At 35.3% G+C, this 27353-nt stretch overlaps 2 protein-coding genes across 5 annotated transcripts; one reads left to right on the plus strand and one right to left on the minus strand.

Annotated features, from left to right (window-relative positions):
- Positions 1-780: 780 nt before the first annotated feature.
- LOC132707819 (eukaryotic translation initiation factor 3 subunit L) lies at positions 781-4420 on the minus strand. The gene is made up of 4 exons (XM_060679779.1): positions 4275-4420; positions 3878-4126; positions 1119-2336; positions 781-1064 (listed from the first exon to the last, which is right to left on the minus strand). The coding sequence occupies exons 1-4, from the start codon at positions 4293-4295 to the stop codon at positions 930-932; spliced, it is 1623 nt and encodes a 540-aa protein (XP_060535762.1). The 5' UTR covers positions 4296-4420; the 3' UTR covers positions 781-929.
- LOC132707818 (85/88 kDa calcium-independent phospholipase A2) lies at positions 2419-27023 on the plus strand. 4 transcript variants are annotated; one of them, XM_060679777.1, is made up of 13 exons: positions 2419-3827; positions 4762-4960; positions 5018-5108; positions 6330-6629; positions 7605-7805; positions 13152-13318; positions 13372-13562; positions 16465-16589; positions 19093-19342; positions 20932-21095; positions 21146-21330; positions 24241-24552; positions 26021-26226. In XM_060679777.1, exons 1-13 carry the CDS (start codon positions 3686-3688, stop codon positions 26073-26075), a joined length of 2382 nt encoding a protein of 793 aa, XP_060535760.1. In that variant the 5' UTR covers positions 2419-3685; the 3' UTR covers positions 26076-26226. The 4 variants fall into 4 exon arrangements, with proteins under 4 accessions (XP_060535760.1, XP_060535758.1, XP_060535761.1 ...); XM_060679775.1 differs by having other exon boundaries at positions 3003-3827; positions 24241-24517; positions 26021-27023; XM_060679776.1 differs by lacking the exon at positions 2419-3827 and adding an exon at positions 4512-4704 and having other exon boundaries at positions 24241-24517; positions 26021-27023.
- Positions 27024-27353: the final 330 nt, after the last annotated feature.

A 27353-nucleotide genomic window follows, 5' to 3' on the forward strand; every position in this document is an offset into this window, starting at 1 on the left:
GATGATTACAAAATACGGGTTGCTAATTGACAGGGATATTTTCACTATAGCTATATCTTACCTTAATAACATTGGCCCCTTTGATAAATAAATAAATGCCCGTATCCACCAATATAAATACCCACTAACGCAATTTTACTCATAAAGCAGTAGTTAAATTAAATGGCAAATGTTGGACAGTTATTAAGATAATCAGACGATTATTAGCTTGAAAAGTGAGGTTAAGATGTCGTGGTAAGGGTTATTTTAAAAAATCAGAAAAAGCAGAATTGCGATTTGTTGAAATGGACATAATGAATGAGATGTAGAATGGTGACTTAGACATCCTGGATGTCGTCCACAATGGATTTCCACGGCGCAATGGGAAAGGTCAGATTACTTCGAAGAAGTGAAGAAATTTGGTTGTATTTTTTTTACTTTTAGGATTCTATTAAAAGAAAAAAAAACATAAAAGTTGGATTTCATTCGCTTCCTAACTCACTAAAACACTTAGGTAAACAACATAATGCCTAAATTACTAATAGCCCATTTGTTCTTGGAAATTTGCTTGTATGCAAAAATATGTGCTGTTGCAGGTCAACAACGCAAAAAAAAAAACAGCAAACAGGTGACACCGCAGTTTCTAACGTATGAAATGCCCAGGAAAAATGACACTTTTGAGATTTGTCATGAGAAGTATATTCCAAAATTTACGTAAAAATGCATTTTTTTCTAGATCTGCTACTACATGTAACCTTAAATAAAAATTTGGCGGTTATCTCGTGCGAGAAACGAAAAAGAACAAGCAAATAATCTTAAATTTCCGTGCCTAAATTAATCTCCGGAAACTTTTCTACGTAAACGATTTTTCCAAAAATTGACTTTAAAAGTTTATTTAATTAAAATGATCATATTCGGGTGTACTTGTTTATTGTTAATTATGAAACCAATTAAAGTTTGATGTGGTGCAATTTCCTGTTTAAATCTTCAAATTTCAAAATCTTTCTAATGAAGAAGTCTCCATATCTGTGGGCCACCTTGGTGTCAGCTATATGAATCATATCATTGTCGATATAGAAATCCAGCTGCAAGAAATCAATTATAAGCGGGACGTTCTCGGAAAACTCCGTGGACATTACCTCTGACCCGCTCTGGAATTTCCCTTCCAAACCGGACGCGCCCTTCAACCACACCACGTTCTTCATCTTGTGCTTAAAACAAAGCAGATGGATGAGCAATGTCTGGATCTCCTTTTCCAGGTCCCAATTCCCGTCGTTATTCCTATTGTTCTGGGCCATAAACGTGGCGAGCTTGCTCAACGGCAGCGTGGTATAGAGTTTCAGGTAACTCCTGATCGTCGGCAGCATTTTCTGCTGCTGCACTTCGTCCATAAACATCTGGGTCTGATGCCGGATCGCCTCTTTCGAATAATCGTCGGGAACCAGCTCGGTCGACGGGGGACAGGGAGATAAAAATTTTGGACACGCGTAAACGAAACTATTTTCGAATTCTTGCAAGTCGCCGTATTGCATTTTGTACATTTTCTCGTGATACGATTTTTCCCTTAACGTGTGCTGGATGCTCTCGTCGATGCACTGCGGATGCAACACTAAACAGATCGCGAGCAAGTGATACATCTGATCGGTCTGCTTATTAATTTGATCGTGCTGGTATGTTTTGGACGCGAAAAGCTGTTTGGTCCTTTGTATGTAGAGCAAAATGGCGGAGAAGGTGCGAATCGCGTCCGAGTAACGCCTCATCATCATGTAAGCGAAACCGACGTAGTAAGACGTGGAGATTTGACAAGCTGGGATGTGGGCATACTGCGACTTTTTGTGTACCTCGATGTTTTGCAACACTTTAATGGCCTGATAGTAGTCGCCCAGCAATGAGTGCAGCCTCAGAAGTCCGACCAGGCTGAAGTAGCCCAACATCTTATACAGCGAATGCCTCCCGAACTCTCCGGCGACTGAATCCGGGTCGCCTCCGCTCGCATAGACCTCCAGTTGTTGCTTAATGTTACTTTTATCGACGAGCGAGTGCAAAACGTTCAAAACGCAGAGCACGTTCCACACCTTATTGTTTGAATTCAGCAGCTTCAAATCTTTGGCCGTTTTTTTCTGCAGCCTCGCCCTGTACTGGGCGAACGACTGGAACTGATAGACGAATTCGTCGATGAGTTCCCAGAGCCACAAGTCGGGCAGTTCGAGCGGAACCGGCTCCTCGGCGCTCAGGATGTAGTTAAAGAGATCGCAATAGTTGTAGAACGAGTTAAACCTTTGCTCTAGCGTCGGCCCGCGTTGCATTCGGGCATAAATGTGGCGAAAGTAGAGCTCTTTGTATAAGATCATGAAAACCTAAACACAACGTTACAACGTGTTGTTATTCTCTTAAAGTATACTCGGACCAGAAATATAATGCTTTTACAACCAATCCCGTGATTATTACTACGAAACTACAGCCACTTATAGAACACCTTCGAGGACCGTCCTAGGAATTTATCTACTACACTAGCAATTTATTACGTTCTATTTCATTACATTACATTAGATTGCATTACAGCTTCGCCACTAATCGTTCTCAATAAATATTTTCTTCTTTTATTACTCGTTTTTCACAGTTAGACCAGCTTTGTATTGATATTTTACCTACGTCTTGCTGAATTACGTTTATGGTACTATAACTAAATTTTGATGCAGTGTTATTTCTTCTTATATGCTTTCAACTCAGACTAAATCATCTTAATTGGGTTGAATACACAATCCCAAGATTTCATGTCCGTTTTGTTGAGCTATCAAATCGATTTTTGTTTTATTTTTAATAATTCCAGAAGTTCTTTTTTCGTGTAGCTCTCTTCAAAATATAAACCATTTTCGTAGAGAAATTCTTTAATTTTTTCTTTATTTGAAGAAGATTGAAAAAACCAAGACTGTACAGATTTTAAGTTTAGGTTAAATTTGATTAAAATTTAAAAGTGAAATTGGAAACAAAATGTTGTTTCCTATTTTAAAAAATCTCTTTTAGATTTTGCTTTCAAAATAAAGAGCCCATTTTTGTTTAGAATTGATCACTGTATCTAAATTTATTACCAAAGTTGCGAGAAACTGTTAGCAAGGTCTCACAACCTTCACCGTTTAAACTTATACAAGCTTATCTATGCTACACATTAGTTTTTAAGAGGCAATAATAACTACTAAGTTCAAAAGCATAAAACAACACTCCAAGAAATAAAGAATTACTGTTAAATGAACAATTCCATTAAGTCTTCAACATGTTTTTGGGATTAATACTCATTCAAAACATAATTTCTTGTATTTCATATGGTCACCTGACCAGGATATACTGCATTTTCGCTACATGTTTTCCGCAATTTCTGATAGACCAAAGGATGAGAGTAAATTAGGTAATTAATGTCGTTAGTACACAAGCATTTAGTTTAATAATCAGTAGTCTTTTTAAGTTATCATAGTCTTATTAATTTATGGGTATTGATTTTCCTAGGTTTGTAGAGTATAATTTAACATTGAACTTGTTCCCAAGAAAAGTATGGAATACATTAAAAATGCATAAAATCAATAAAATATTGATTATTAAATAAGAACAAATAAAACTCTGTCTGGAAATTGTCATATTTGATTTCATTTCCCCGGAGAATACCTACTGCAGTTCACAAAGTGGTAACAAATAAAATAATATAAAATAAAGGATGGAACACTATAAACAACAACTTTTACACAAGTCAGAACAAGTGAAGGAGAAACTAATGGAAGAATTTAAAGAAAAAGGAGATCAAATTAAAGATACCTTAAACAACGTCTCTCAGAATGTACATGACATAAAAGATGAAGGTAACGAACACTAGTAAAATTATATTTAAGTAACCATCCATAAAACTTACGGGATCTGCATCCACAATACTGGCCACTTGTAATTCATGGGGCCAAGGACGTTTTTCAAAGTAATCTTCCGTCAATTTTGGCCAAGAATGTTCATATAGACCTTGCAATTCGAAAACTAACCCCTCATTGACATTGTTCCGAAAATATACCAAAAAGCTTTTTACACTCTCTGGAATTTCCTCTTCATTTCTATTGGTATCGTCCAAATTGAAATCACCACCATCGTCATAACTGTTGTAATCGGAGCCCTAAAACCAGCGAAGCAAGTGCGTCCTTCTAAATTATTAGTCTTTTTACTTCAAATAAATTTGACAGCTTTAACATAGAGGTTAATTACTTTTTCTGTTCAGCTACTGACAAAAAATTAATCTTTTAAAATGCTTTGCTTTTTAGTACCTGTTCGTATTCATCATCCATTTCGTAATTTTAATACAAATTTCTAAAATAATCTGCAAAAACACGCGGAACTAAAATCCGAAATACTCAAAGCGTAGAATAACTGGAATCACAGAATGACAATAAGAATAGAATAAGATGAAACATAGAAATTGAATATTGTGATCAATAAACGTAAAAAGAAGAAGAAATTGCGTCATCATAGAATATAAAAGATTTTAAAAATGATAAATATATAACCAACAGTAAACAAATAATGAGTTATGAAATATAATTGAACTATAATGTAAGTTAGAATTGAACTGGCTGGACTGTACGTACATAAGACCCCATAACAACCTGCAAACAATCTGTCATAAGTTTTTTTGAGGAAATTGTAATTTTTTTTGTTGGGGAAAATTCTAAAAGTCGAATATGTTCGCATTAGATGGTATATGAGTCACACTTTAATTTTAAACAAAATAATTTATCCAAATTTTCCTTCCAGTAATTCTCAACTTTCTTGGTGGGAACTGTCCTTGTGATAAAGTAATCGAATGCAGATCTGATACATTCACACTAAGGGAAGTCGACATGAGAGAAGATGGACTTGTTATATATTTACCAGAGAAGAATATATCTAACAAACCTATCAACGAGCTTGTCCTGCACAAGCCTTTAGGAGAAACTCTTGTGCATAGTTACAGGTCTGTTTTATTGTTATTGTGTCATAGATTCCTACTAATAAGGGTGCAAACTTTTAGTTTATATCGTTCAGAAGATATAGAGGAATGTCGCAAAAAATTTATTTCTCTCCATGACAAACTACCTCCATTTATCGAAGTGGCAAAAGAGGTAAATACTACATCAATGCAATAAGTTATTTTATAAAGTTTATTAAGCATATGCTTACCTAACTGCCCACAGATAGCAATGGGGATGTCCTAAATTAAAAAATTTAGAAGAAATTCTAATGAAGATTTTATATAATCATATATATTTGTAAAACGTTTAAAACACCTATGATAAATATTTTTTTATACTCCCGTCTGTAAAATACCTAATTACACACCGATCTAGTATGCGGGAAGCATCACTCCATATCAGTTTCGTTTCCCACGGATCCTAGGCTGTTTGGACATTTCGGGGATTTTACCACACGGGTTTGTCGTTTGTCAATTCTGACAGTCATGTCAGTGGATGTATTTGTGTTGTTTTGCGAAAATGTACCCAAATACTAACGGACGGTCGTAGAAAAAGTATAGCATGCAACACATTCGCTAAACTTTAAAAAAAAATAAATAAGAACTAAAAGTTCAGATTTTCACGAAATTATATATTTTGACGTGACAATTGTTTCGACAACACCTGTGTTTATCCAATGTGACATTTGATAGAGACAATCAAAGCTATGAACAGATATGTAGGCAATAGTGGGGTCATTCAGTTTTATTGTTGAGAAGCCAAGACAATTTGACTTACAAACGTTCATTGTTAAGTAATTTTCTCCTGCCAACTTTTTTCTATGATTTAATAGAGCATGTTCAGCTTTTACTTTCATCTCACCACTTTTCTTCATTCACGACTATGACGATGTCATCTGCAAAACAAACAATGTCTCCCTGTTCCTTGGATATTAGCTTTTTCATTTTTATAAGCAAATTTTGGTCAACCACTGTGTCAAAAGTCAAGAAAAATTTCCATATGTTATTGTTGCCGAGGCCCACTCATCATTCATAATAAATCTCACCAAAATGATTTCAGAAAAATCTAAAACCAGCTTTTATCGAAAGTTTAAACTGGCTCTGTTTCTATGACCGTGACTGCATGTTTCGTCGAAAAAGACCTGTAAACAAATGAAGATCTCCGCTTATATTAAACATTCTTTGCAATTGTTAAACGTAATAAAAAAGTATATCATTGGCGTCTCTTAATTTAATGAAATTAAAAAAAGCTTTAGCTTCCTGTAAGCCTTAAACGTTATTATAATTTTCCATACTTTTTGCCACTTTTTGCAATTCCGTACGTTGTGCAGCAGATTTGATGTTAGTCTTAAATCGTTAAACTGTTTTCTAGATGTTTAATGCACAGGGACTCCAAAAAGTTTGCGATGTACTCGCCGTTCATCCGCTCTGGACTACAGCTCACTTGGCAGCCTATTTCGACCTTTACGAGTCATTCGGTAATCCCAAAATTAACAGCTTAATAAACAGCAGTGACGAAAAGGGCGTGTCGCCGTTGCAAGTGGCGATCCAAGAGCACAATTTGAAGACCGTACGAACGCTTGTTGCTGCTAACAGCGCGCTCGACCACGTTGACCATGATAACAATTCGATTTTCCATTATGCCGCCACTACAACTAAGGACATTATTGCGGTACGTAGAGGGAGAGGGAGGGAGGGAGGGAGAGGGAGAGATTGGGAGATAGAGAAGGATAAATGGGGAGGTAGAGATGGATATATGGGTAGGTAGAGATGGATAAATATTGAGATAGATAATAGGGAGGTAGAGATGGATAAATAGGGAGATAGAGTTGGATAAATAGCGAGATAGAGATGGATAAATGGGGAAATAGAGATCGATAAATGGGGAGATATAGATGGATAAATAAGGAGATAGAGTTTTATAAATAGGGGGATAGAGATGGATAAATAGGGAGATAGAGATGGATAAACACTGAGATAGAGATGATAAATAGGGAGATAGAGATGGATAAACACTTAGATAGAGATGGATAAATAGGGAGATAGAGATGGATACATATTGAGATAGAGATAGATAATAGGGAGGTAGAGATGGATAAATGGGAAGATAGAGATGGATGAATGAAGAGATAGAGATGGATAAATAGGGAGATAGAGATGGAGAAATAGGGAGATAGAGATGGATAGTTGGGGAGATAGAGTTGGATAAATAGGGAGATAGAGATTGATAAATAGAGATAGAGATGGATAATTAGGGAGGTAGAGATGGATAAATAGGGAGAGAGAGATAGACAAATAGTGAGAGAGTGATAGGCAATAGAGATAGAGACGGAGCGAGAGAGAGAGAGAGAGAGGTAACAACTTGCTAGCATAGATGGATTCGAACCATGATAAGCAGCTATGTAATGTTTATTCAAATTTATAATTACTTGCTAGACTCTGAAATGATGAAATGAAAGCAAACTTAAAAACTCAATCAAAACACTCCTTATACTAGTTTTGGTTAGTTTTTCTGTTTTTCCCAGATTGAATGATAAAATGATTGCTGAGGGAGTGTACAAGTGATGGGAGGGAAGGAAATTTTTATATTTTTGATTTTATCCTGTATTGTTTCTGTATTGTATTGTTAAATAAATAAATATATTAGATTCTAGCTCAAAGCTGTCCACCCAAATGTCTGAATCTGAGAAACAAAAATGGACACAACCCGTTACATTTAGCATGCTTAGCAGACAAGCCGGATTGTGTCAAAGCATTGCTCCTCGCTGGAGCGGACGTAAACAAGAGTGCCGACGATACAACAACTGCAGGCGATATTGGACCAGGATATGTCGGTAATTTTTTGCAGGTAATAACTATTGATATTCGTGTTTACTTTTGCGTTCTTAGAAATTGAGGGTAGAAGTTTATCACCTTGTTGAAAGCTATAAAGTTGAATAATTATATACTGAGTGTCCACTTTTTCAATGGGATTGTTATGGGTGACTTTTAAATTTTTAAAGATGAAGGATCTGTTAAATAGCATAAAAGTTATAGGATTTCGGTACTGGCACATTTACTTCCAATTCCAACAAAAGTTGTAGGGTTCATAATGAGTTTCTCAGGAATTCACTTGTTCTGGTCGGCGGTATAATTTTTAACGGCTACTAATTGTATTGAACTTTACAACGGAACACTGTATATTTTTAATTTTGTCATAAAAACTAAGCTACTGGTATGTTAATAATAATAATAATATTATAAATCTAAGCTACATAATAGTTCATGTCTATAAATTATTAAGCAAGAAAACCTTGTGACTTTCACAAAACCAATGAAATCGACTTTCATGAAAGTATCTATGGTCACTGTTGTCTGTTCTCCGTCACGGACCTTCGGGAAGTTTTTGAAACCGGATTACATTGGAGGATTGGACCCATGGGTTTCAAATTTTCCTCTGTACTAAAACTGGGCGACGCGCAGTGACCCTCAAAATATTGAGTCGGCCGCCATTTTGTCGACTATTAACGGTTTTTGCCTGGAAAATCGCTATGAAACAAAATAAGTGTGCGAAGATATCGCGTTGAAATTGAGTCTTCTTTTAGAGTTCCATCCACAGATAAAACCCATAAAAATTGTTCTGTATCGGAAGCTACAAAATATATTTTTCTAAAAATTTGAAAATTTTTTTCGGTACCGATAAAAAATTATTTTCTCAAAAACGGTATATTCGATAGAAAAAATTCTTGAACCAGGGGATGCGCGAGTTTCGGAGTAATAACCCAAAAATACAGTTTGGTCAAAAATATACAGGGTCTTTGAGTTATGCGCAGAAAACTCATACGGGGTGCGCGATATACAGGCTACAACCCGATCGGTTGGAATTAAATATTACCTGGTAATTTAGCAATTTACGCTTTTCGTCTGCAATACTGAATGCTCGTAAAATAATTGTTTGTTTGTGATAGTGCGGCGGGATGTCAAAATTATACAGGGCGAATCAAAGATCCTTTTACGGAACAGAAAAATAAAAAAAAATACGTTGATAATGATTTACAACTCTCGAAACACAGCAAAACTATGCAATATACAAACACACAAAGTGATATACCGCTGCTGTATGTCCGTTTATGAAGAAAATGTCTTTTAATAGTCCTTAAAAGGTAAGTTAGAAAAGTGCAAACCGTTGTTACTTGACATTTACTAAACTGGTTTTGTATTATAAGATGAGCTCAGTTTTAAATTGCAATATTGTTAGTAGAAGTTTAAAATTGGCATGTTTGATGTTATTTTTTTTTTGTAAAATCGAAAATACGTATGTTAAGCAAGCAGTAAAATCAATAGACGATTTCTTTTGAGGTTAGGTTCAAGTAAGCCACAGCGTAGCCTATGACGTCACAGCTAATGTAAGTAAGATTTAGTAAACGAAATAAATGTTCTCAAAGGTCGTCCTGACATAGGTCCACTCAGGATGAATGTAACTCAGCTCTTTGGTCAATTGCACCCTTGAAATGTATATTTTTGATTTATTTTTTGCAAGGGATGGAGTTTAATCAAACTAAAATGTCGGAATGCAACAGAGCGCTGAACTTTGTGATATTTGAAAATTCGGTGAGTGTGTCGTCCTATCGATCTGACGTCAGTTGTCACTTTTTTAAGTCACATTAATTAACTTAATTTTGATATCGTATTATGTTCCAGGTAAGGATGAATGAATAATTTAATTTTGGTTGTCTAATCGAAACTGCGTTTTTAATATTTTAAAAGTTACCCATACAATCAAATTGAAAAAATGGCCACCCTGTACATCTTGGTATTGAAATAAATCGTTATCGGTAATGTCATAATGAATCGGTTAAGAAAATTTTGATGTTTCTATAGCAGACTTCGGTAACTATAACTATAAGTTTCATCATTTTATATCATTTTGTGAGTGACCAGTGCGAACTGCAATTTTGAATATTTAATTTGACTGTGACTGAAGTGACGTTTATCAAACTTGTTGCTTAATATTCTATTTTGGACTGGCGCACTTTTAGCAGTGGGCAAAGTATTAACATGTTGCACAATCGTAGAAAATAGTATATTATGCATACTAATGCGAATTTATTAATATTTCAATAACAATTATAAAAGGATATTTGTAAAAAAAAGTCATTTTTCTCTTCTCATTCAATTAATTTGTTCCTATTAATACATTTAAAATCACTGCTGATTCTTTAGTTAAGTGAACTGTTAAGATTTAAATATATTTTGGTAAAAATAACAGCCATATTATAAGTTCACAGAAAAAGTAAATAATATTAAATATCTATTGCACATCTTATTTTTAACTATTATTATTGCGCAATAAATAAATAATAAATATCCCTTTCAACTTGTTGTTGTCCATTTCTGTAGGTAATGTTTGTATAAAAATTCTTGAACTTCTCGATGGTAATGCATGGAGATTATATCTCATTGTTATCCACTTTTTGAAGAAGTTGAGGTAAATGATTCTGCAAAAAGTTTAAATATCTAGGCCCCTTGTTAAGAGGTTAATGGTGGACATCTTTAACATCCAATAAAATAATTTCTTTCACATGCCATGTTTTTATAAATTTTCTCTCAATGTACCGCGAATTTAGATAAGTTTTGCTATGGCTAAACCTCTAAGAAAATATCTGACAGCTTAACACTCATTGGTTATCTACCAATTAAACTTGCAAAACAACCTCGACACTAAGGAATAGACTAAAAATTACTAAGTTACTGTTTGCTCTGATTGTTATGCAAATCAACATGTTCTCTTCCGAAAGGTGGGGCTAAGGCAATTAATAGAGTGCAACAACCACCATATATTAAAAAAAAAAAATCTGTAAAAAATGTCGATATAAGTAGTAGCCGACACGATGTAATTTTTCATCTTAACAAAGAATGTTATGGCTCTATTTATATTTATATTAATTTTTAGACCAAGATCATTTGGCAATAGTAACAGTTTGCCCGTGCAGCAGCTGCGACCCTGCCATTACTCAATGTCATGGCCATCCACCCACCCCGCTAAGAATAACAGTACGAAAATTAACCATCATTCCATTTGAACCGAAGAAGCAGGTTTTTCTGGGTTTCAAGCTCTCAATTGTTTAGTTAATGTGTAATTGGTTTAATTCTAATAAAATTTTTAATCTCTAGTCGGATCTTTAAAAGGCACGTTACGTTTTTGGTCCAACGCCATGCTGAATGTTGCGTAAAATAACAAAATCACTACTAACTACAGCTATTTACAGTTCTAATCATTAACATAACCTTCATTCTGATTTACGCGGCTTACGGTTTCACTTTTCGACTGGCCCGCCAGGGAACGGTGCTTCAGTTTCATAGTCTTATCGCGATGAGTGTCGAATGGTTGAAATTTCCGGCGATTGTAACTACTTACCTTGCCACCAGATGGCGGTTTCCGATATAATCCCAATAAATATCATTTTCCGCTACGATATGACTTGGTTACGTCATTAGATGCTCAGATAAGATAGCCAGAGCAGACGTCATCGCATAAAATATTAATAACATAAATTTGGTGAAGCATTTATTTACCAATAATGTCTACATAGGTACTGAAGAATGATTAGCATACAGGGAAAAAGAAAAAGTTTGTTTCTTGAAGTATATCATCCTATATAAGAATTTATTGTTCCTCTTAAAATTCTAAACAAAATTCATGTAACGTACATTAAACCCGTTGGACAAATATTCGTCTTTTAGTCGTTTAAATGTTTTGTTTTTGTTTATTTAAGGAAAGAAAGTAAATAGGACGTACCAGAACACTTATTAGTTGTTAGTTACTGAAGTATCCTATAGAAAAATTCGAGTGCCCAGTAAAGGGGAAACGGACGGTTATAGAAAATTCTGGAAGTTATTTTCGAGTTTCCGGAATATAAGCCATTTTGAAATGTTTTTTGCTTAATACTCCCTACTCTATCTCTGGGAGGATAGGGAGTACAGGGGGTGGGGCTTAATAATAGTCTTTAAAAAAGCAATTTTTTTATTCTGCCCATCGTGTTATTATGACCAGCGCGATTGCAATTACTTACAGCCAGATGACGTCTTCTGACAGCATCGCAAAAAAAAATCTCAACTGCCTGTGAAATCCGCATCATCCTAACCTAAAATATGAATAAAAGAAAGCATTTCCACCTATTTTTTCATTAAAAATGAGAATTAGCTAACTAACCAAACATACTATTTACAAAACATTCTTCTTGCGTCGGTCGCTGTTGCTTTCTGCTTGCTTACATGCTGTCGTTTCGCCGATCATCCTGTTGGCGTCTTCAGAGCTTAACTGAAACTACTCTTACTTGCTTATATACTGTTTAAGGGGAAGGAGCTATAGATCAAACGCTCTAAACCAATGATATTTGAAACGGAATTTTGTCTTTGACGGATCGAAGATGCCGAGAGGGCAAGCGGTTAATGGTTTGTTGTTATATTTCTTAAGAACTTTTGACATGTAGTCAGTGATGTTCTGAATGTAAGGAGGAGGGTGAAGTGTATTTTGCCATGCATCGCTTAATATCTCTAATGGGGAAATTATTCGAGAGAAGAGCAGATGTAGAAATCTCTAAACAACCAAACAATCTTAATCGCGGCTTACCCTTCACGAATATGTGAATTAGTTATCCGAGACAATGTTCATGTCCCTCCTCCTTCACCGCCCCTCCCCACCCCCAGTATATAAGCAGCTTTGTAGAAGCCACCGACTCAGTAGCCTGCAGAAGTTTCTTTGAAAAATTAGTTGTAATGATATTTTTAATGGGAACAGTAACAGGCATTGGTATATTTCAAATCAAGTTTTAGCAAGAGAACGCCAGCAGTAAGTAATTTTTGAGTGTAACGTCCCTTTATACTGGAATAAAGATTTAAGTTCACATTTACAGTAACAATTTATCTTCAAAATTGTTATGATCTCTGAATTGATACACAAGAACCGGTAAGTTGGTCTGTTAGGTCGCCTAGAATATAAAATAATATATTATATATAATAACACCTAAATTCCATGACAACGTTATGTTTTTATTATAATATTGCGTTAGTTTACTTCAAAAGTGGGATACACCATTTTACAGAGAAAAAATGCGAACTTTTGGGTATGTTTCGAAAACGTAATGTGTAAAAAAATGACAGTACGTAAAAATGACGCACATTTTTTTAACCGTAACTATAAAATGTCATCAGGATAATCCCAATACTCTTTACCACGATGACATGAAGTACGGCGGTACGCCGTTGCACTGGGCCCGATCTCGACAAGTTGTAGAAGCTCTATTAGAAGTCAATTGCAATATAAATGTAGGTAATTTCGACCAGAGTACCGCTTTACATGTCATGGTCGAAAGAAATAGGTATGAGAATTGCGTCATCTTTCTGCCGGAATTCTCGACCGTCTTATTTTTAGGTTAGACTGTGTGGTTACTTTGTTAAGTAGGAACGCAAACGCTGATCTTCCCAATAAGGACGGCAACCGACCAATCCATCTTGCGGTCAAAAATGGTAACCTGCCTATCTTGCAAGCGCTGATAGTATTTGGTGCTGACCTGAACATTTTAAACAACGCAGGGGAGTCTCCAAGACATCTTATTACCGCAGGTAACATAACATTAACGCTAATTTGTTTCAAAATTTGAAAAACTATCGATACTTTTTTTGAAAGAAACGTTCACAGGCTACTGTAATACTTTTTACAAAACTTCAGGATTCCTCCTGCATCGGTTTTGAAACGACTCAGGTTTGGACTGTCTACTGTGTTTTTAACAATATTATGCAAAAGATGCCACTGTATATTATTCTCCTAACAGATAATTTAGATATGTGATACTAGATTGCAGTTACATCCAGAGCTCATAAGAAAAATAAACTTTTTTTTCAATATTTTCAACATGTTTACGATAATGGGGACTCCATATCATAGGCTTTATAGAGTATGATGAGCGATTTGGAATTTTGAAATTGTTCGCCAACCCTTATAATAAAACATCAGTTCTTATACGCTTGTTTGGAATGTTTCCAATATGATTATCAAAACTTAGTGTGGTGTCTATTTACAAAACTTTTGGAGTCCTCCTGCGTGGGTTATTGGTAAAGGAGAAGTAAAAACTACACCAAAACTAATCAAAACCAAAATAATCTTAAAAACAACGTAATATAATTTTGAAGTTTTGTGAACAATAAGAGGAACGCAGAATATTTTTCAAAAAAACTTCCAGAGGCTACTAAAAATCCAAAAGTTTCGTAAACGTAGACCGTGGAAGTTTCTTTGAAAAGTATACTTCCTGTTTTCCTCTTATTGCTCCCAAAACTCCAAAACGATATGTTGTTTTTAAAATTATTTTCTGTATTTGTGACGTTATTTTTATTGCACTCGGGGCAACTCACTATTTGTCACATCGTAATTCATTTTCAAAATTAGAGGATTCTAGCGGCTTTGTTTCAATTGAAGCATCAATACATTCGTGTTGAGTGACTCTTTATCTCACTAAACACCAAGTACAAGAAACCTGCATTGTCGTTAGATACGCCATTAAATTGGTCAGAATTAATCAAATTAACTCACCGTAAGACATATTTTAGGGTACATAACAACTCTCACCACAGTCAAATACTCAATTTAACAAAATAACACACTTGTTTGTAGGACCCATCTGCAATTTCCACCCCCAGATCTAGAGTACATTTTTTTCGCCACTGCTATCACCATCACCATCTCTTTTGCTTGATGACCGCAAGTTTCGATTGAACCGATAAATTTCATAATAGCCGTGGCAATTAATTATCCACCCGATCACTCAAAGTAGACAAATAAAATTCTTGCAATTTTGTCATTATTGTGAAAATATTACCATAGTTAAAAGATATAAATAGGTACAATGGAAACAAATTGCGCGTACTGTGCTGCCAATGTGATTAGAGTGTGAACTAAATTTTACCGTCAAAATTTAGCCCAGCCTTATGAAAATTCATTAAGTTAGTGACAACAATTCTATAGATATGTTCACAACAATATCTGCATGGACAATTGACGGTGTTAATTATAGGTGCCGTTCCATGAGCCATTATAATTTTTTTGAAAATTATAGAGCAAAAACGTGCACAAGGTGTGAGCAGAATTAATTAAAAAAAAGATAATTGAATATTTGGCAACAAAGGACAACAAATGCTATAAAGTTATAATACGAACATGAGATATTTGCGTTCCGTTCGATGGGTTATTTGACAACCATCTGGCAGTGAGATGGCCCGATTTGGACCGAACAAAATTTGAATTCGGTATCAGGGTGGGGTCCAGATTCGTCAGATTATATGCTGTCACTGCAATAACACCCTGTAGAATTTTATGGTGTTTGGTATTTCTTTTTAATGTAACGTTTTGATTTTTTATGTAAACGGGATGGGGTTAGACAATGTCCCCGGCATTTCGTGCGCTTCATTGAACAGTGTATTAAATAAATAAACGAAAATAAAAATATTCAAAGAAACTTCCACAGGCTACTGTAACACTTGCTGTCAATCATTCTGTTGCTTTCATCAGAGCTTTACTGAAACTGGCTCCCATTCTACTCTGGGCTTCTATATTGTTTTACGGGGGCGGAGCTATGGGAGGGGCATGAAGATTGTCTCGGCTGACTGATTGGTGAAAGGTAAGTCGCGGTTAAAATTGTTTTATTGCTTATAGATTTCTATAGATTCTCTAATTTTTTATTAGTATGAGAATTGATTACATGCAAGAATTTTAGTTTTATCGAATAAAATTTGATTTTCGAAGATGTTGAGAGGCTTTTGGACAAGTTGTAAATCTGGTTTTAAGATATCGGTCTGTTAGGTCGGATTTTCTATTGATAAGGTTATCTAATAATGGGAGATTATTATTAGTTTCTCTTTCAATAGTAAAATGTATGTTGTGGTGTAATGGAGTTTTGAATGGCTAAGAAAATCTTGGAGGTATGATTGATCATGAGGCCAAATAATAAAACTATCACTGTAGCATTTCCGTAATTTTGGGTTTAGATGGAAGGTGTCGATGGCTTTCTTCTCAAAGGCTTCCATAAATATATATGCGATGACTGGTGATATAGCAGTTCCCGACATTTGTTTATAAATTTGACTAAAAAATATGTCCCGGACAAACATTTTTCCATTTAAATTGTCCAAAAATCTCTTAACCAAGATACAAAGATACATAAAATACCAAGAGTTTAACAGCATTCCATGCATATGCGGTAAAAAATACACCGGAGAAACTGGGCGAAAAATGTCAACTATGCTCAAAGAACACTAAACAACAATAAACTAACCAAAACTGAATGGGAATCAGTCATCCGAGACAATTTTTATGCCCCTGCTTTAGCTCCGCCCCCCTAAGACCGTGTATATGCAAGTACACAGTAGAATGTGAGCTAGTTTCAGTTAAGTTCTGGCGAAACGTCGATTAATCAAATACAAAATAAAAATTTTTCGAAATATTTTATAAATCCGTGTCATTTTTTTTTTGTAGAACAAGAACCAAAACTACTGTACTATCTTCACGTAGTCGGTGCTAAAAGATGTCCTCCTAAAATCGCGGGCTGTACCGACGGCTGTGTGGCTGGTGGCACTTACGATGGTATTCCTCCGCCAAAGGTATTTATTTGTTGTTTCATTATATTATTACATTGAAGCTTTACCGCATAACGCTAAAAGTGTTGGTTACACACAAAAATAGCTAAGGTCAAATTTGTCCCAACTAGTAGTTTTTGTTTTAATCATTTGTTTATATTTCGTCCCATGTTATTGTATTTTCCTTTGGTTCTTAAGTTGACAGAAATGGTTTTTTACTCTATTATGAGAATTTATAGAAAATTATGCTATATTTTATCATCCGGTACATTTTCAAATGTAATTTTGGAAAAAATCGGAAAATTAAAATTGCAAAACATTATTTAATTGCGTATTTTCGGTTTCAAACTTCGGTGATATTGCTTGAAACGCGATATTCTTCCTTTTTTTTGTAGGTATTTATGTCAATTCCATACCGCGTTCGCTAGGTTGAAAAACCTATTGTTTTATATGGTGTTATATGGACTGACTAATATTAAACCTAAACCTAACGTCAATTTGGAATACTTATAGTTTTATAACTTACCAAAAAGATATAAATGTCAAATGTCAATTATGCAATCATAATCTCACTGAGAAGTGAAGTGTTTTTGATGTACTTTTTCACTACGAATAAGGAAACATTGGACTATGATAATTTTCTATAAATCTTGGAGTTATCATATCTCGAAAATTTGGCTCATTTCCTCTGGTTTGTTGTCGGATTCAGTTTTTTTTTATCTAAACTGTGAGGGTCCTTTTTAAGCTCCAGTCAAGGTATGACTCGCCCGCTTTTTTTTGAAATTATTTGGCAGCACTGGTACTCCTTGAATAAAATGTATTTTTCTGTAGAATAGAACGAGATTTAAAATTTAAACTAAGCAAGGACTATGAATAAATGAATGATTGGTAAAAGGTAAAAACCTAAGGCGCGGTTAAGATTGTTTGTTCGAGATTTGAATGCATGCAAGAATGTTGGTTCATGATTGTACTCAAAGCTGATCTTTTAACCTAGTTAATATTTTTCGTCCTGTGTTCCAAACGGAATTTTGTCTTTGATTTACCACAGTGGCAAGTATTTGTCTAACATTGAAGATATTGTTAGCACAATTGGTTCTCCAACCTATTCCCTAGCAAAATATTTCGCTTCCATATTACACAGCTGATAGTTTTGAGCTTAATTATTCCGACATAGAGTCCATCTTTACCAAAGTTCCGATTCTTGGAACTCGCAACATAATTTCAGAAGAAGATGAAGCAGTTTTGGAATTACATAGAAATCTCTAAACAGCCAGTCTTAACCGCAACTCAGGTCTTTACCTTTCGCCAATATGGAAATCAGTCATCCGAGACAATGTGCATATTCCTCCTTTAGCTCCGCCCCTCTCAAATCATGTATAAGCAGGTACAGAGTAGACGCAAATCAGTTTCACTTAAACTCAGAAGAAGTCAACGGGATAATTTATCAATAACCCACCCAGATGAAATCTTCAATCTTGTAAAACCCTTGAAAAGGGGTTCCTTTATCTGCGTTCAACTGATAAGATACGTAGTGGAAATAGTTATCTATTCCAGAAAATGTAGGGTCTTGCAAAGGAAACTTTAAAGAACTTATTGTCGTAGCGGTAAATGCAGTGTTCTTACATGAGAGTGTCACGCACTTTTTTACTCCTAATGAATCACAAATCACAAGAAATTTTAGTTTTGTGCACAAAAATATTCACTAACGTATCAGAATGGGATATACAGAAAATTAAAACTTAAAAATTTAAAGGCATCAAGTTTTAAGATTTTAGTCAGAATGGAACTGTACACTGTGGAAAAATTTTACACCAAGATACGAAAATTGTAAATATTGTTAATTTGACACCATATAATGTATCTACATATACTTCAAATGAAGATATATTATTATTATTATCCCCAAGTATACCTTCAAAAATCTTAGAGAATAGAGGGAATTTTTGATATTGCACGATAGTTTTTTATACCGGATTTATCCCCGTTTTGGAAAAAGAGCGTGACAAAAGATTTTTTCTAAGGTGTTGGCTATGGACTAGTATTCAGTGACAAATTAAAAATGTTACAATTTTCTGGCCCTGCACCTAGACTCTGCTTTAACTTTCAGATTCTGTCAAAAACATCCAGTAAAAATATCTATGGCTATCTCATAACTGGTAGTTTTCGATCTCAGTTGTAAAGACACCATGCTAGGATAACAGAAGATAGTATTCTACCCATGCAAAGACATTAATATTGTCCGTTCTTCAAGCTGATGTTGATTATTACTATATTAAGTGCCCTTGCTGAAGAAAGAAATAAAAACATACCTTCGGTTAAAATCTCAGATAAAAAACTGATTCATTTTCACTTAATCTTCTTCGCATTCTCTCATATAACGTACATAAATATCTCTACGTCTATGCTGTTCCATGCATCGGGTTACAGCTACTCATATGTAGATGGCGCCAACAAATCGACACTACTGCAGACTTTTCACCACCGATGAAATTTGAGATTGCGTTTGGGACCTTTTGTTATCGTCTAGGTTATTGGTCCAGCGAATCGTGACATCTTGAACCAACTACTAACAGCGGCCGGTATAGAAGAAGCGTCAAAAAAGCTCAAAAACGGCACTCTTCCGAAGAAGGGTCGTTTGTTGTGTTTGGACGGAGGCGGCATTAGAGGTCTGATTTTGGTGCAAATGTTACTGGAACTCGAAACACTTTTTCAGAAACCAGTGAGTTTTTGTTTTGATTGGTTGGCAGGAACCAGCACCGGAGGGATTTTAGCGTTAGGTATGTTATGTTGCTTTAGATGCTTTACAAATAGGTACGGAAAATCCACAGATGAGAGTGGAATTGTCGCTTTTCAAAAACATACCTCTTTAGTCTGTTGTATTGTCGTCTCGATTGTTGCTAGTGAGAAGAAATGTACAGGGTGACTCGGTTATACAATTTCTCTGTTAAAGTAAGCAGAAAAATTTAGACGGGATAGTTGTTCATTCATTGAAGATATTACGAATATTATTTTCACATTAGGCAAATTTAGGCAATAATTTAATTTGATAATTTATTTAAACGGAGACGAATTTTCAGTCATCACATCTCAATCTAATATCTAGTTTTTCGTTGGATATACATTGTCTTCAATTCCTCATACCCTGCAATAGTTTGTCGAAATTTTGAAAAGTTCTTGAACCTGTCTTTCATTTAGCGATCATTAACATTTTATTTATTGGGTTAATTTCTGGGCTACAAGATAGTCACTGTTAAACATCTATGGGATCGTCCTGTAGCCATTCAGTGCTTGAGCTTATCCAAGTAGTTACACACTTAATGCATTCATACTGATCCATTATCCAGTTATTCTGTAAAGTGAACCAACACCATTCCAAGAGAAACAGCCCCATATCATGAAACAGCCACCTACAAATTTCACTGTTTTCATTGTGAAGCGCGTATCATATTGGTTGTTTTATATTTATTTTTATTTTCCATCAGAAATAAATTTGTTTCACCCTGGATTCTGCAATCATTGTTGTGCGTTTGAGAGGGAATTGGAAGTAAAATCCTTTACGAAGCCCTGCGTGGAAAACACACAATGCGGAATCCAGGTTTACCCGTTAAAACACCCCAATCTACAGCCTTAGCTGTCAATCTAGCATTACATACCCACTCATATGTCCCTCATCTAATCATCTAATAACAATATTTTCTATATATTGTTAAATATATTAATGTCTTTTAAATGTGATAGTGTTTGTTTAATCTGTTCCTTCTTCAAATTGTCTTTAAAATTTACGACGAGGTTCGTCGGTCGGAATATGTTTGTATGTAAAAAGCTCATACTGTTTCCATTCTGCAAGGTGTTACATTCAATCCAAACGTTTTGGCAGTCCTAATGGTGTTTTTCGTTAAACAATTGTCCGAACTGTTTTCTTCCTGTTACCAGTTGTTTTCGTCGTTATTTTATCAGTTTCCTTGGTAGGTTAACCTCAATTTTCTACTGCCAAATGCCCTTTGAGCATTGAGCTAATGAGCTTTTTGTACAAAATTTGGCAAATCGTGTTTTTTGACATGAGAAATCCGTTTTCGTTAATAATTTTGGGGTAAATTGTAGAGGAACTTTTCGTCCAACTTTTTTGCTCCTCAGCGTTTGCAAATTCTTAATAAAGATATAATTGCTTACACTTTTTTTTACACAAACAATTCAAAAATGAAATCCACACCATGTGTCTGGGTTAATATCGTTTTGGACTACGGTAAGTTTCGTTAAACAGGTTATCCCGGGATCAGACGACAATCAACGAATTCATGATTAGCAGGCACACCAACTGAAACCACCTACGTACCAATAATGACGCAGCTTTTTATATGTTTTTAAGGTATCGCTACTGGAAAAACAATGAAAGAATGTCAAAATATATACTTTCAAATGAAAGATCATACTTTCGTCGGCAACAGGCCGTACTCGTCCGAAAATTTCGAAAATATCATGAAAGAAACGTTCGGTCACGAGTCTGTAATGTCCGACATCAAACACACCAAGGTATTCACGAAATAAATTCTCGTTTCTATTCGATTAATTAAAGTTTTTAGGTGATGATAACGGGCCTGCTGGCCGATAGGAAACCCGCCGAGCTACATTTATTTCGAAACTATACGAGTCCGAACGATATTTTGCGGGTGAAACACGATTCCCCGTACGAATTGCCGCCCCCACCAGAGCAGCAGTTCATTTGGCAAGTTGCCAGAGCGACCGGTGCTGCCCCCACTTACTATAGGTATGCGAGTGTGAATGGTATTTATAGGCGCCACGATTTGTGATGGCATAGTCGGCAATAAATTGGCAGACAGAATAAAATCGATTGTTCATCTTGATTTTACTTATGGTTGTCCGCTATAAATGTCTATCTGATCAATTCAAGACCCCCGTCACTAGCGATCACGATTATATTACTTGGGAGAAAGAGAGAAGATTTCCTTAGTACGATCATAGTTAGAGATGGATTCTGTATTTTCTATGTAATAATAGATCGTAATTTAGGCAAAAAACGTTTTTTTTCGATAAAATGTTTTATATCTCAGTTATTCATAATTTTCAGAGATTGAAATTTATAGGTTACATACTTCAGTCTTTTCTCTATTCAGTGATACCAAAAAGTCTCACACAAGTTGTACCGTTTGCTGTCGGGAACGGTTTTTGTGTGAGGCCGCATTTTAAAAAAAAATTAACAATAATTATTAATTATAATTAAATTATGGGGACTTGGGGGGACGTTATGGTATCTACGGATAGACCTCATTGACCTTTTCGAAGCAACTTAAGTATTTAAAAAAATTAAAAACGAGAATTTTTGAGAAAAATTATGACATCCATGAAAACTATGAATGATTGAGGGGGCTGGGGGCGGACTTAATGGTATCTGCGAATAGACCTCATTAACCTCCATCTTTAATAAAAAATTCAACCCTCTCGGAGCAACGTAGGTACTTTAAAAAAATTAAAAATATAACTTTTTGTAGAAAATCATAACGTACATGGAAATTGTGAATCGAGAATATTAATCGAAAATTGAGGGGGTTGGGGGGGACTTTATAGTATCTGCGGACAGACCTCATTGATCTCCATCTTCAATAAAACTTTCAACCTCCTGGGAGGAACATAGGTTGAGAAATGACCTTAAAATCTCATTTTAAGTGGAGAAACAGGCTTAAAAATCAATGGTGGACAATTTTATCTCACTTATACATAATTTTGGGAAATTTATACGTTAAATACTTCAGTCCTTCCTCTATCCAACGACATCAAAAAGTTTCACACAAGTTATATCGTTTGCCGTCGGGCACGGTTTTTGTGAGAGGCTGCAAATTTTCCAAAAATTACCCTTTATGGTATCCGCGGATAGACCTCATTGACTTCCATCTTCGTTAAAAATTTCAATTTCAAACATGAAAATATTAATTGAAAATGGGGGGCAGGAGTTGGGGGATACACCTCATTGCATCTGCATCTTTAATAAAAGTTTCAACCTTGTCTATGTTTCGCTTAATGATAAATAAACGGTTGTGCGAAAACTCTGTCCATGCAATGAAGATTAAGACAATACGTAAGTGTCTGGAGAGCTATCTTTCAAATAGATACTATTGCAGTATCATCACTTACAATATTTTTGTTAAAAATATTTTGCACCGGTAAGAAGGCAATCTTAAAACTTGGCAAGTTGTTTTGTAACGTTTTTTTTGGGCAATTAATCCGCAAGTCGCACCGGCTATATTATTATTTTAGCAAATCGATTTAAATGTATGACAAATGTCGAAAAGGTTAAAAAAGGCCGTATATAGTCCGACATACGATAAAATAAAATAAAATATTTTGTTGTGTTGGGTACTGTAAAATTAATTAGTTGTCACAATAGTTTTAATCTGTGCTATCGCTAGCATTCAAGGATATAATTAATGGTTTTGCAACATTTTCTTGTTCCTTTTTAAGTTTACTTTCTCTGAATTTCTTAAGTAGGTAACGATTAAAAAAAAACCTTAGGGGAGGTGTAGAAATTGCAAAAAAACATAAACTCAAATCTGTTTTTTTTTTAACTTACTAAATCAATAAAAACTAAGCAAAAACTATAAATTACATTTCGTGACCAGCCTGTTGATGAAATGCTCAGTAAGTTGTAGGCCGCTTCAAGATCTTCCGGTGTTGAATTCTCCCAGGATAATTATACCTCATGCTATTCCGTCCATATAACTCCTATATAATTCAAATCGCTGCGATAAGATGGTAACTCAAGGGTATATTCGCGGATGTTTTAATGACCTCTTTGACTTCTTCTACGAAATAAATTTTATCGTTCGATTTGGTTATCAAAACTGCAACTAGTTGTAACCAAAAAGGGTTCTAGAATATCAGAGAAAATTCCCTGTTCAAAACCCAAATTTATTGTAGGTTGAGGATTGGAAGTGTTATTTTCAAAATTGTAGGGTGTTTGATCTTATTCCATCAATACTAGGTGATTTATTTTTATTTAGCTTTTCGATGATTTTTTATTAGTTTCATTTACATCTTGCTTCGTGTAGGAACATTAAATTTTCTTCCGAGATATTCTGTGGATTGCTTTAGTTTTTCCACCTAAACCTCAACCTAACTTAAAAGTTTTGTTACTTGAACAACCAAGTCTGTAATCCGGACGAGCATTTTTCTCCAAGCCCTAATGTAAAAATGGACTTTGTTACTGTACATTAGAATAAATCAATTTGTAATACTTTTTACAAAACTTCTGGTTTCCTCCTGCGTCGGTTTTTGCCGAACTTGTTGACATTTCGATAATCATTGGCTTCTTGAGAGCTTGACTGAAACTGGCTCGCATTTTACTCTGTACCTGCTTATATATTGTGTGAGGGGGCGGAGCTAAATGAGGGACATAAACACCGTCTCGGATGACTGATTCCCATATTGGTGACAGGTAGAGAGCTGAGTAGCGGTTAAGATTGTTAGGTTCTCTATAGATTTCTATAGATTCTCGGATGCAGGTGCGAGCCAGTTTCAGTTCCACTCAGCAAAAACCGACGCAGGAGGAATCCAGAAGTTTTGTAAAAAGTATTACAGTAGCCTGTGGAAGTTTTTTGAATAAAATAAATAAATAAATTAAAAAAAAATTGTAGCGTTCAAATTATAATCCTGTAAATTACAGAGTATTCCAGAGGTACCTGGACGGAGGTCTCATAGCGAACAACCCGACTCTGGACGCTATAACCGAAATTCAGGAGCACTGCCTGGCGTTGAGGGCATTGGGCCGTGCAGACGAGGCGAGTCCCGTATCTTTAGTTGTAAGTTTGGGCACCGGCGTCATTCCAGTCACGAAATTAGAGTCGGTGGATGTCTACAGACCTGAACGTTTGTGGGATGCCACGAAGTTACCAAAGTTGTTCGTCGGTCTTTCTAATTTGGGCACATTATTGGTCGATCAGGTACAACGGCTTATTTCGTATCAAATCAACGAAAGGTGCGGCACTATGTTTTATAATTTTTGGAATAGTTGTTTCAACCATGAGGAGGATCAAAAATTTTTCGGTTATTTTCAATTAATTTTTCGAAAAACTGTCAATTGTCACTTCTGAACAAATGATCGCTGACATAAGCGAGGCACTCTTCGATCTAATATATTCACAGCGATGCGATGTTGCCATTTTTTTGAAAAAGTAGCATCAACTTTGATATTTTGAGTGGAACACTCTGTATATTGAATTTTACGTTAAGGTATAGATATATACCTATCCTTAGCGGTTTTCGATAAATTAATTGTTTTTCTTTATTACAGCCATGTTTGATGTATTTATTATAATTTTCAATCCGTTTTTTTACTCAACACCTGGGTGGGTCTTTCAGGTTCTGCCAATTCGCTTTAAATATAACAACGCTGAGGTTTAAATAAGGCGAGGTCATGGTCGCCATCTTGCTTCGATGTTAGGTAGCAAAAAATGGTTAACGGCGGTGCTAGGAGCAAGGGCAATTCTTGCTTTTTCTTACAGTAGATCTGTAAATATTAATTACAGTGGAAATTGGGCAATCAAATTTCACCAAGTATTTAAAAAAAAGATTTTTTTTTTGGTTATTTTGGCTTCCAGAAAAATATGCTCTTCTCCATAACCATTCATCGGATCGTCAAAATTTTTAATCTCGGAGGCGCGGAAGATCCAGTGCTATAACATTTATTTCAGGCATTTTTTCGATTATATACAGGGTTTTCCAATTATACACAAAAATTTAAATGACCAAGAGTAACCTATTTACCGCTCATCAAAAAATCATAAAAAATATAGCCAATCGGTTCAAAGAGTGTCATAGGCCGCATCAAGATCTACAGTTTTCGTATTTGCGGTTTTCGTCTATCACGAGCGCTGCTCGGGATATTTGAAAAAATCCATATTGAAGCCGTTATTTCGGGGGCTGTCAAGACGCGATGACGTCATTCATTATAACAGCGCACTGCATGCGGCTCCAGCGCCGATTTTTCGAAAGCGATCTTGTTTCTTTTTCTTTAGAGCAGACAGGTACAAACATTCCAACTAAATAAGCACCATTATGGATAAACTCTGTTTTAAAATAACGGAAACAGTGAAACATAACCTTTAAGTGGTATGAGTTGACTGAACTGTGAAATGACATTTTGAGACGTCAAATAAGTTGACGTCAGTGCAAACTAGGCTTCATTAAATCTTCATAAATTACCTCACGAGTTTTTTTGTCAGTGTTAAAGTAGTATTGGGAATTTAAACAAAAAAATCACTTTTGGTCCTGCGAAGTGGCGTACTTTGTTGGTAGGAGGGGCTTTGGGTGGAGGGAAAACTGTGGCAAAACACGTCAAGAATTAAACACAGTTTTCTTTTTAAATTTCAAGCCATCATTCTGTGGCCAAACCTTCTTTACTTTGGTTGAATTAAAATGAAATTTGCTAAGACATGATGTTTTAGGCCACTCAGAGTGACGGAAGAGTGGTGGACCGAGCGAGAGCGTGGTGCTCTATGATCGGAGTGCCTTTTTTCCGGTTTTCGCCCCAGATATCGGAAGACATACCGATGGACGAAAAGTCCGACGAAAAGCTGTGCAACATGCTGTGGGAAACAAAAGCGTACATGCACGAGAACGCGAGTACCATGAAAGAACTGGCCGATGTATTGTTAACGAACAATTGAGGGGCTCGATACTGTCGACATTAAAATTTATTTCGTTTAGTTAATTCCAATCTGTTAGTTGCTAGTAAAATTAAAGAGGTAGGTGCTCCAAGTAAGGCCCTGGTACCGAAACATAATTTTTATTTCTTAAAACTCATAGAATGCGATTTAAGGATACAAACTATACCTATCTATTATTTTTCAAAGATGCTACAAATATATTCTTCATCGTCTGAGGCAATACAACCCAAGCATTCATCATGAGGCCTTTCAACAATTTTTGATCAAATATTTTTTCCTATTGCTGCAGATTCAGCATATTTTTCAGAAGTTTTCTTGGATACGCGATCATCGAATAAGATTTTCTGGGCGTTGGCATCAACTCTTGAAAAGCAAGAGATCATTTTTTGAGTTCATCTTCACCCCATGTTCGATTTCAAAACGATAAGCGTGAGCAACAAATAAGGTGCATGCAAAGTTTGGTTATTTTGCAATATCGCAAAAATGAAATTTGTTCCTAATCTTATAGCCAATAGTACATGTATGATTCACCTACCTGATGAAGATGAAAATACAAGAAATTGTATTTTATACACAACAAATTTAGTAAACAAACAGCAAAGACAATAAGGAGTCTAGAAAAAGGGAGAAATTCCCAAAAATCGCGAATTTGATAACTTATTGTCACTCGGGGGCCTTATTTGTCGCACCTACCTTAACATTATTAAGTGTGTAAACCATATCTAACTCAATATTTATTACTAAAAATTTTCAATAAATGTTAACCTATTTTCGATTTTTTTTTGGGGTTTATGTATTAGCTAGCGGCCGGACAGCTCGTTGCGCCCGTAGCAAAAGTAATAGGTTAGTTATCACTGCAAATCCAAAGATACCAACCTAAATCGACCTGTACCGAGCTGAAAATAGAATGAAACATATTTTATAATAAATTTAGTTTATTAGAGAATATATTAAAAATGGTAAGTTATGTTATTCTAAATCGCAATTGCGATAAAAAATGGCTAAAAATCGTTTTTTTTTTTGTGGCTCGGACGATTCTTTAATTGATGTTTACTGATGAAACTTTTGAAAATATTTCGTTAAAGTTAGCTTTTCGTAAAAAAAATAATGT

Source organism: Cylas formicarius, unplaced genomic scaffold (genome assembly GCF_029955315.1).
Source record: "Cylas formicarius isolate icCylForm1 unplaced genomic scaffold, icCylForm1.1 PGA_scaffold_9__14_contigs__length_23061073, whole genome shotgun sequence".
Classification (NCBI taxonomy): Eukaryota; Metazoa; Arthropoda; class Insecta; order Coleoptera; family Brentidae; genus Cylas; species Cylas formicarius.